The 11,231-nt window shown below is 43.2% G+C and overlaps 1 protein-coding gene across 2 annotated transcripts in view; it reads left to right on the forward strand.

Annotated features, from left to right (window-relative positions):
* Positions 1-10,838, forward strand: part of CLBA1 (clathrin binding box of aftiphilin containing 1) — a 32,819-nt gene extending 21,981 nt beyond the window's left edge. Inside the window, exons 4-8 of one of the 2 annotated variants that reach the window (XM_040333635.1) lie at positions 2,715-3,160; positions 7,466-7,617; positions 7,702-7,822; positions 8,556-8,660; positions 9,679-10,838. In XM_040333635.1, the coding sequence (XP_040189569.1) occupies positions 2,819-3,160; positions 7,466-7,617; positions 7,702-7,822; positions 8,556-8,660; positions 9,679-9,828 (870 nt within the window). In that variant the 5' untranslated portion in view covers positions 2,715-2,818 and the 3' untranslated portion in view covers positions 9,829-10,838. The remainder of the gene's footprint in view (positions 1-2,714; positions 3,161-7,465; positions 7,618-7,701; positions 7,823-8,555; positions 8,661-9,678) is intronic. The other variant, XM_040333637.1, reaches the window with a different exon arrangement.
* The last annotated feature ends 393 nt before the right edge of the window (positions 10,839-11,231 follow it).

The following is an 11,231-nucleotide window of genomic DNA, read 5'->3' on the forward strand; positions in this document are numbered from 1 at the left end:
GAATTTATAAGCTTGTCTGAGAGTTCATAAAAAAGGGATGGAGAGCTGAAGTTACACTCTGCAGAGATCAGTGAGGAGAGCTTTGAGAGTTGATTGGAAAGAAGGGACACCCCCCCCCCCCTTCACACACAACACACATAGGCACAGAGCTGAGGCTGTCAATTAGCTGGAGGCCCCTCCTATGTCACCATTTTACACTGGGTATCAGAAAAACTTGTCAGAAATTATTTATGCTGATAGATGAATGAAGCAGTAGGCAGAAATGCTTTTAATTGAGACAAGTACACACTATAGAGCAGGGGTGGGGAACCTTTTGTCTGCCAAGGGCCATTTGGATTTTTGTAATATCATTCGGGGGCCGTACAAAATTATCAACTTAATTATAATTTTTTTTTATAAGTTTTTGTGTCATGGTAGATACAAAAACACAATTCCCACAATACGATTCCCCCAATCCCCAAAACACAATCTGCTGACCTCAAACAGTAACCCCCACAGTAGTGCAGACCTCAGACAGCGGCGTGTGTTTCCCTCGACCGCGGGCTCCTCCTCCTCTGTGGGTGTGAACAGAGAGGAGGGCCGCTGCCGGGTGTACCAAGATGGCCGCCGCTCTGGAGCTAGGCCGAAGCCGGGGACTTTCCTAGGCCGAGGCTCCGGAGTGCTCCGTAGATCGCAGGGTGTGCCAATCCAAACGGGGTCACCCGTTCGGATCACGGATCGGTGACGATCGGTGACCATCCGTTGCACCCCTAGTCAGAAGGAGTCGGAACTACAAGGTAGACATCGGCTCCTTCTGACAGCTCCGCAGACACACACTCAGCGGCACGGGGGGGGGGGGGGGGGGGCGGATGGAATGACACAGAGCTACATTAGTTCATGCCTTTTATACTGGCCAACCTGAGTTCAGCTTAAAAAAAAAGAAAAAAATAATAATTCAGAATTGTGTTGACTATTTTTTTACTTGTATCTTCTACATTGTTCTGTTATGTTGGTGAAAAAATGCAAGAATAGGAAGAAATTTTTGACTTGACAAACGCCCACGAACACAGGAAGTGACACGTGTTGTGATGGTGTCTCAAGAAGAATGTGCCGTCTCATCTGAGCTTCTGCTCTTTCTGTCAGAAAAACAAATCTTTCAAGTATAAGGGAAACCTACCATGACACACACATGTGACATAGTCCTATATGATCAGCTCTATTTGGAGTTTTTTTTTGTAGTAAATATTGCTTCTAAATACACTTCTTTTCTTCCTTTTTTTTTTTTCTTAGAGGAGGTCCAGCCTGGGTGAAAAAAAATTAAGTCAGCAGTACAAATACTGTAGCCAGGGCCGTCATCATGGGGGTACAGGCAGTACACCTGTAAGGGGTCCGGAGGTCCCCAGGGCCCCAGGTGGCAACTCCCCAGCCCTTTTTATTTTTTTTTTTATTAAAAAAATATATTTTTTTAAATATTTTTATTTTATTTTTTATTAAAGGGCCAATTTTTTTTTTTATTAAAGGGCCCAGAGGTCCCCATGGCCCTGGATGGCAACCCCCTTTTTTTATATATATTTTTCTTTATTACTTTTTTTTTGTAAAGGCCCCCCCCCCCCGCTTCTCAATTCGCGGCAGCCCCCCCCCCCCCGCTTCTCAATTTCAGGCGGCAGCACCCCCCCCTGGTTCTCCATGCCTGGAGCTGTGTAAGGGGCCCCATAATTCCTGATGGCGGCCCTGACTGTAGCTGCTGACTTGTAATCTTTCAATATTAGGGCACTTACCTGTCCAGGGAGCCTGCAGTGTCCTCACCCCAGTCGATCTTTGGATTGGCTGTCGGGTACTGCCGCCGCCATTCCTGGTAAGGGAACCTACTGCACTGCGCTTTCTAATTGTCCCAGTGAAAGGGGACTGAACTTCCAGGAGATGGGGCCGCAGCCCCCCCACCCCCTCCGGAAGTGGGGAAGGGGACCTGTCAAAAACAGGTCCCTGTCCCCCACCTCCTGAAAGGTGCCAAATGTGGCAGCGGAGGGGGAGGAAGCATATAAGCAGAAGTTCCACTTTTGGGCGGAACTCCGCTTTAAGTCATTTATCTTTTTAATGGTCATGTGACCACCAATATAGGGAGGGGGAAGCAGAGTCAGTGGTTTCTTTCTAGGTCTCTAGTTGGACGTAAGCGGTTCACGGTATCTTTCCGTATAGGTAAACTGGGTCCAGTATAATCATGTCATGCGAAAGTGGGCCTCTGGCACACATGGGGCGCAAACACCTAGTGCCTTACCCAAATTTATAAAAAAAATAAAAAATAGCCAATCGAATACTCACAAAGGACAAAAGTGAAATGCACAAAAGACTCTGATGGTTGACCAGTGTGGGGACGACTGACCAGACTGTGGCGATGTTGACACGTTTCAGGTACGCATCCCTGAAAAGCATCGGCTTTCCAACATCTCCACAGTGTGGTCATTCGTTGCCACACTGGTCAACCATCAGAGTCTGCTGTCACCTCTGTCCTTTTGTGAGTATTCTATTGGTCATTTGGTTTCTTTAAAAAAATTGGGGTAATGCACTAGGACCTCCATGGCAGAATTACAAGGTATCCTTTTAAAGAACACAATAGTTTTAATCGAATTGAAAGACACTTTCAAGGTGAAATTAACAAATGTAAAACTTATATGAAATTTAAGCCATTGGGTTTCGATCTACTTTAAATGTTTTGTTTTCTTTTGTTTTTCCATTAGTGAATGAAGTTCATACTAAAAGACATTTCTGATACATCGACAAGGAAAATATTCTATGTTCACGTCAGTACCTGGCTTCAGACCTGTAAAATCCATGAAGGACCATGAAGGATGTCAGTGACGGTATTATCGGATTCACCGGTGATGCAGAGAATAAAACCTTGCCTGTTTTGCCTTGTTTGGACAATGTTTGCCCAGAGGAGAAGCCTGTAGGATCTACCTCACATTATGAAGAGTGTGACACAAGCCGAGCATTACCAGAGGTCTCTAACACATGGGGAGACTTTGAGGGGTTTGATGAGTTCACTCCACAGTCGGAACAATTTTACTATGCAGATGAAGCCTTGCAGTTGAACTCTTTTACTACTTTTACCTCCAATGGAGATTGTTGCACTGAGCAAACCGAAGTCCAAGATGAATGGGATGCATTTAATGAAGAAGATGGGGTAGGTACTTGTAAAAACGAAAGCGCTCCAGTCTTACAAACCACTCTGTTGAAATCAAGGGGTATATCCATGTTTAACCAAGGAGGTGGACCTTGCACAAAAAAAAAAAAAAAGGTTTGCTCGTTACAATTTATTATCAGAGCCCTCCACCCACATAATAAATTCCCTGTGGGAAAAAATGTTTAATTATAACATACCTTAACCCAAGCCCCTATAGAGTAGAAGGTGATGTCAACAACCATCTGGAGTGCTCCCGAAGAATGTTTAGTAGGCCAATACCCATTAGAAGACGTTTAATCACAGTACCAGGAGTGTCTTCTTGCGAGATTTGGGAGTCTCAGCATTCTCAAGGATCTTGACAGAGGGATGTTGCCCTCATCTAGGCCGAAGCCAAGTGTTTGGTAGGTACTTTATATTGTACTTTTTCCCCCCCACAATGTTTTAATACAGCCATTTATAATGAGGATTGAGGTCCTAATGTAACAAGTAGACCTCTCTGTTTAGTGCAAGCTCTGCTTGAAGCTTTCAAGTGTATAAAACTAATATCCTTATAATTATCTTTTCTTGTTGGGTAAATTAACATTTGCAAATGGGGTGTCATAGATGCACCCTGTATTAAAGCATGCTGGGCCCAGCATTACCTGTTGGCAGCCTGTGTAAATGAAGAAAAAAAGATGGTTCTCTCTTTGCTTGGGAAGCAGGGGAGTGAGGTTTCTTCCTGCTGACTACTTCTGTGTATTCCGATCTCTCTAGCTAAACAGGTTTAGCCGTAAAGCAGCTCTTCTGCATGAAGCCAAATTTAAATCACAGAAATGGATATGCTGAAAAATAGACAATACACTTATTACCTCCATTTTCATTGTCTGTCCTCCACTTGCCTGTTTTAGCAGCTGTGCAGGGTGTGCCTATGACTATACAATTCAATACTATGTGTTGGACCCATTTCCCTGAGTAATGTAACGGAACTGGTCAGACACATCTCTCCAGTTCTCTTCAATACAAGTCAGCAGGAAGGAACTTCTGATGAAGGGTGTGGCAACCACTCAGCTATGACAGAATAGATCACTGCAGGGTAAGACAACCCATAGATGCATATCGGTACCCCCCCCCCCCCCGTAGGGGCTGCTGGTTGTTGTGGTCTGTCTCTCACCCTGCACAGCCAGGCACACAATCTTCAGACACTCAGTAATTAAGAAGCAGTTCTTATACTTTGTTTTTATGTTTTATTGAGGGCAATAAACTTGGATTGGGATAAGTGAGATATGGGATGTCCACTAGATTGAAGAAAAAGAAAAAGAATTGGGACTTCAACTATATACACTCTCTGTATATACACCTACTCACTTCCAGCACATCACTTGATTGCTGCTTTTTCTGGACCAGCTAGCACTGAATTTTAGGCCTGACACTGGCCTAGTCAGGCTTGAGTAAATGCCCTTTGCAGGCAGGGACCGCGGGCCCCTTTGGTATAGCAAAAAAATGGTAGTAGTCCTAGTGCTAGCTGTCCACGTGGCTACTGATCCCATCACCACATGTTCAGGCCCTGCCAGCCCTCCTGGCTGCAGCTGCCTCTCTCCACTGTCTGTGCCACCACAGTCCACTCCACTGGCTCTGCAACCATCCCAGACTGGGGATTTGACAGGGCCCTCAGAATACTCCAGACAGCTCCATCTCTACTATTCTCCTTCCTTTCCAGAAGATTCCAGCACATTCTGGAAGAAAAATGGGGAGGTCCCAGTGATGACACCTGTGAGTCGCCCAGCCCTGCCTGGCTTCCTGCCAACCCAGAATCAAAACAGACAGGCTTGGCTGCCTGCCAAGCCTGCTTAACTTTTCCTACGCAAAAAAAAAAAAAAAACTGTCCTCCTCCATCCTCCCCCTCTTTTTTTGATCCATCTGGGGAGCTTAAAGTGGTTCTAAAGTCAGAAGTTATTTTTACCTTAATGCATTGTATGCAATAAAATAAAAAAATCTTCTGTGTGCAGGTTCCCCCCCAGGCCCCCCTTTATACTTACTTGATCCTGATCTGAATCCAGCGATGCTGGCGAGAGCAGAATCACTGCTCTTTCTCTCTCCTCACTGGTTCAGACACAGCAGCAGGAACCAATGGCTTCTGCTGCTGTCAATCACAGCCAGTGAGCGGTGTGGGACCTAGCTGCATTATGTATGTCAATGTACACATTGTATGTGTCTTATGGAAACACAGAGCATGGCTTGGCAGCGAACACACACGAGTGCCCCCATAGCAAGCGGCTTACAATAGGGACACTCGGAGGAGGGAGGGTCTGGGATCGCCGACGGTGGACCTAAGAAGCGGAGGATCAGAGCTATTCTGTGCAAAACTATTGTAAATATGTTGTGTTTTATTTTTTATTTTGTTCCTTTAACTTTTCTCTTTACAATCGCCGAGAAGGAAGCATAATTTCACTAAGAAAATATTTTAAGGCATTTCCTGTCACAAAGCGTAACATGTAAGGATAATGAACTGTAAAAAGATGGAAAGTTGAGAGGCTTCAACTGGGCTTTAGGCTGGCTTTACATTTCCTTATAACATGCATTGCAGGGCCAATTATCTTGAATGCCTCCCCCAACGCACTAAAGCAATGCACTTGTGCGCCTGAATGCCATTACCTTGCATTGTTACAAAAATAAGGTAATGTGTGATTTTTGAATGGGCTGCCTTAACTCAACGTTAATGTGCAACATAACGCGCATTAACACATAGCTCCCAACTGTCCCTGATTTTGAGGGGCTGTGTCTGATTTGGAACAATGTCCCTCTGTCGCTCCTTTTCTCCTCATGTGTCCCTCATTTTGGTCTGATCTATATAGTTTTATATAAAATGCACTTTTTCTTTAAAAAAGTGTTTGTCAGTGCTAAACCTTTCATCCAATTTCTAAATGGCTGCATTTGTAATTTTCCAAAGCCAATATAAAGTAATAGTAGTGGTAAAAAAAACTATTTGTGTCCTGTGCCTACATACCTTCGCTAATAGGTGTCCCTTGTTCCTATCTCAAAAAGTTGGGAGGTATGTATAAAGCACTTTCTATTTTTCAAAAATGATAGTCCTAAATACCTTCTTTTACAGCTCTGCTGTGTGGTCAGGTGGTCTCCTTCTGCTAATGTCAGAGGGGAGTCTCAGACCCTCCTACTTTCCTGAGATTGAAGGACAGTGGAGGGGGACCACGTGACCTCAGTAGAGTTGTGTAAAAGGGTATTTAGGAATATAATCTTTAAAAAATTTACACCATGCTTTATATATGCCTGAAATGGAGAGGATGCCAGCGATTTCAACTTGAGGCTTAACATCTTCTTTAGGAGCTTACAATCTAAGATCCCTAGCTCACATACTAGGGCCAATTTAGAAAGGTGCCAATTGACCTATCGGCATGTCTTCGAAGTATGGGAGGAAACCCATAAAGGCACAGAGAGAATATGCAAACTCAGTGCAGTTAGTGCTGTGTTGGGATTTGAACCAACAACCCTAGTGCTGCCGAGCAGAAGTGCTAACCACTTAGCCACTGAGCTGTTTTCTTTATTTAACTTAAGGTTCACCTTTTCACTAAAATACACTGTGGTATAAATACACTAGGGACCCTAATGTATAAGACCAGGGCCATCTTTAATATTGATTGTACCCTGGGCAAACATTTTCTTTGGCCCTCCCAAATCCACTTGTCAACTATGTTCGGGCTTAAGGGGAAGCTGCTTTGGGCCCCACAACAATGCCTGGGCCCAGGGCAGCTGCTCCTTTTTCCTTGTGTTAAGGACAACCCTGTGCAAGACCAAGCATGCCGTTTTCAAAGAGTGTCCTTAGTTTTAATGACTTGCCAGTGGGCCATGACCAACATTCCTACAGTCATCCACAAAAATTCCCAAAAAAGTGATCATCCACATCCTGCCCAAGTTCTCCAGATGTTAGACGCTCACTCCCCAACATCACTGGAGTGAGCTTGCTTCTGTGTTTCAATCCTGTGCATGCACAGTGCACTATTCCTCACCCGATTCTGATATACGTATAGGGAGATTGCGTGGGTTTAAAACATTGAAGCGCAATCAATCCTGTGATGCTGAGAGCAAGTGTCCAATGTTTGGAGCATTTCAGAACTTGGACAGGACATGATTAATTACTTTGGTAGGAATTTTAGGGCTCCTAAACTTTTTTTGATTTGTCCCTCTGACTTTTATTGGAATAAAGTTGTATCTGGACCTTTTAGCAGTGGTGTGGTGCTTCCATTTCCGTTTGTTATTTTTACAAGTTGGCAAGGTGCTGGTTAATAGACTCTGTCATCCTTCTCTCTACAGCATACCCAGGACTGTGAACAAATCTTAGCACTGAGCTTTCCAGCCCCATCTGTAGAGCAAACAAGTGAGGATGTGAAGAGCCTGGATGCACTTTTAGAGTCTACATCTAATGGAGAAAATGTTGCGTCCCAGTTACTAAAATCTTGCTTATGGTAAAGTAGAGAATTTACATTGTGTTTCATCCTCAGTGATGTGTTGCTTTGTACTCAAAATAAAATGTTTAATCTGTTTTCCAGGCTTGATTGTGAGCGGTCAGAGAAAGCTGGAGACGTCCTGCCTGGTAATCCTGGGTTGGACTGGCAGAAAGCCAAGGCATGTCAAGATCTCATGTCCCAGCTCTGCATCTCTGCTGAAAATGTAAGTGCTCTCTGGCATACATTGTAAACTTGCATTAGTAAAAGCTGTACTCCAGACAGATTTAAAAAATGGGTTCAGTTATATATTCTTTAAAACTGAACTCCAGGAATTATCTGTATTGTATACCCACATTGGTCCAGCTTGGCTCAATGTAAGTATTCATATCTAATACACGGAACGGCCCCTAGGAATGCTGAAAATCACTGTAGTAGTTGGATCTATAGGATATACTACAGCCAGGGGCGGACTGATCATTGGAACTCTCGGGCACTGCCCGAGGGCCCCATGCCACTAGGGGGCCCCATCACGGTTGCCAGGCTAAAAAAAAACAGGAACAGTATGTAAAAATCTGTGTTTTTTTTACTGTCCCTGATATGTCCGAAACCCACATGCTTTTGATGTGAAAATTCTGAGATTTTAGCTGGCCGGCCTCTTCACTGCCTCCAGGTGTGGTGGCCATCTGTAAGCCTGAGGGCCCCATAATCTTCTATTGCGCGGGGGCCCCATGAGTTGTCAGTCCACCCCTGACTACAGCCACAGAATTATATAACAGAGAGAACTGTAGTGCACACCTAAGGAGTGGTGGGGGTTTTGGTGAGGTCAAGCAGTCCAGTGGGCTAAATACTGCTAGGAGCTTGTGATATCTCCATGGCAGAGGATCCAAAAGCTCTCAACTATAGCTTTTTTATAGCTCAGAACAATTAATTACTTTGTTTTGTTTTTTCTGCTACAGACGTCTGTCGAAAAAGATGAAGTTTTGACAGATTTTGATGTGGAACAATTGCACTTTAATGAAACTTTGCACCCGATTGCTAATAAATCTCTAATTCAAACTAAGGTAAATTTGTTATTTTCTTCAAAAAGTTCTCGGCATGTTAATTCCATTTTTCTATATTCATTACATAATTTAGTTTTGGATATTTGGGTCTCTGTCCCATGCAGCATTCCTCTCAATATACAATCCACTCTTATGATCAAAGGGCAGCCTCTTCCGCCTTCTCGTTATCTGGTCCCTCTCTCCTTCCCTGGGAAATTGTGGTCCTACTATTGTTCCACAATCTCTGGCTTCTTTTCTTTCTGGCATGTCTTGTTCCCAGACAGCTATCACCTGATTGACCTGTCCCGTAGTCACGGACAGACTGTCCACCTTAGAGCTCCTCCAATATCTGCCCCAACTTTTTGGCCCACCAGGCACTGTGATGTCAATGTTTTAGAGTTCCTTCTGGGTCTCTAACCAGCATCATGTAGGGAAGCACAGCAGGTTTTGTTTAAAATATTTTCCTCTCAGGAACTTGCTGAAATTTTGATCTAGTTGCCAGATCTGTCAAAATCTTTGGGCTGGACTAAGTATGGTCATGACTTATGACCTTGTAGTCGGCCATCCATATGACATGCCACACACCAAGGACGTTCACTCTAGTCAAGGTTTTTGCATGAAAACACCACTCACTTCCACCTAAAGTCATGCCTTCAACATGTTTAATCCAAAGCAGGGCTTAATCATGAAAGATTCCCATGATAAGCCCTGCTATGGGTGAAACATGTTGGGGGCATGGCTTTGGGTGGGAGTGAGTGGTATGCTGTCCTTGCAAATAAACCTTGGCTGGTCTTTGATGTGTGACATGTTATTTGGATAGTGGACTATAGTGGCATAAGGACATACTCCAGGGCCTTGGCACCCGGCAGATACAGACTGGCCTGTGAGAGGTGAAATAGGTTGGGTTTGTCTAATGGTCATGACCTTATTACACTGTAGCAAGCCCTGAAGGGTTGCTTTGCTACTTCAGCATACAATTAAAGGCCAGAATGGTTGATGAATATAATGTCCGTTAATACAGTATTATTTTCTCTTTCAGTTGGATGTGGCTCCAGGATCCAAACAAGGCCAAATATTTTCCTATCAGCTATTTTTGAAGAAGCCCTCAGCTGATGTCCCGTTGTCCTTCCTCACTTTTTCTGGAAAGAAGAGTTTTTTCAGTACAAACCAGATGCGTTTTAATTTTTAAATTGCAAGCCTGCCCTTTGTTTTATTGAAATGTATTGTGTATGAATAATATTTATATTATGTTGTTTTTAGCAGAGCTTTAGAACTATGAAATGTAACTTATTGCACTGTATATTTCCAAACCTTTCACTAATAATCTTTTAGAGCACACTGAACACAACAACATGGGGAGATGGAGAAACATCTGGAATCACTGGTGGGTTAAATCACCCAGTGGCTTCTTGCTTTAGTCAAGGGCACCAGGGATTAAATCTGAAGACTGGTTTCTACAGTCTTCATGAGAGGGTCTCGTTATCCATGTTAATTTTTCAATAAGCAATGCAGGACAAAGCTGGATAATTAATAATCACTTTGCAGTTTACTAACAGAAAGAGTAGTGGCTGAGTGTAACGATCAGCATTCATTCCAAATGTAATGTTTGGGTTAAATTCTTTAAAACAAAATTTTCCATTTTAACGTAAAGATGACACGCTAAAGAACCTCTTTGTGCAGCAACATCTCAGATTGGCGCAGTTATCTCCTTTTTTCTGTGATATTGCTTACCCTGCATTATTGGTGGGGAATTTATGACTGCAGCAGACCCATCATTTAAAGATGTATTGACACACATTTTTTTATATATATATTTTTTGCACAGGTGACACGTATATCACATTTAACGTCTCAGATTTCACCTATAGCGCCCCTACTGTATGTTTAGATCAGTGGTCTTCAAACTGTGGCCTGTGGGCCGGATGCGGCCCTTGGGGCACCAATTATTCCACTGACAACAACGGGTCACTATTCCTTGCTTAGACACCAATAATGGGGCACTATTCCTTCCATTGCCACAGATAATGGTGCATAATTTATCCCACGGATATAAATGATTAGGCACTATTCCTCCAGAGTTGAGCGCTGCTGTTCTAGAGAATAACACATATCACTTCTGTCTTAGTTGCTATATAGACTTTCACATTCTTTCAGCTGGTCTGAAATTATCAGGTAGTTGAATAAACACTTTGCACATTCCACGAATTGTCGGGGTCTGATAAGAGTACAGCACAGTGATGAAAATCATAGAACAAGCATGTTGAACACATTAATAATTTGTGAGTGACTGGTGAAAATATTATTAGTGAAAACAATATTATAAAACATGTAACAGTGAGACCAATACAGGGACAGTCCTTGGTGAGCAGGTCTACACTCCAGGAAGGTCCGGATCCAGTGCAGTTCTGCCGTGCAGTAATGTGCTCCAAAAGGAGTAAAGTCTTAATCTCCAGTGTATAAAATAAAAATGCAATCAAAAAGTAAATAAAGATACGAAAAAATACACGGGAAAACAGTCCTGAAGAAAATATATATATGAGACCCTTAGATCCGTAATATAGGTGGGAATAGGATAGTTGAGCCAACACCAAA

The sequence above is a fragment of the Rana temporaria genome, chromosome 13 (genome assembly GCF_905171775.1).
Source record: "Rana temporaria chromosome 13, aRanTem1.1, whole genome shotgun sequence".
Lineage (NCBI taxonomy): Eukaryota > Metazoa > Chordata > Amphibia > Anura > Ranidae > Rana > Rana temporaria.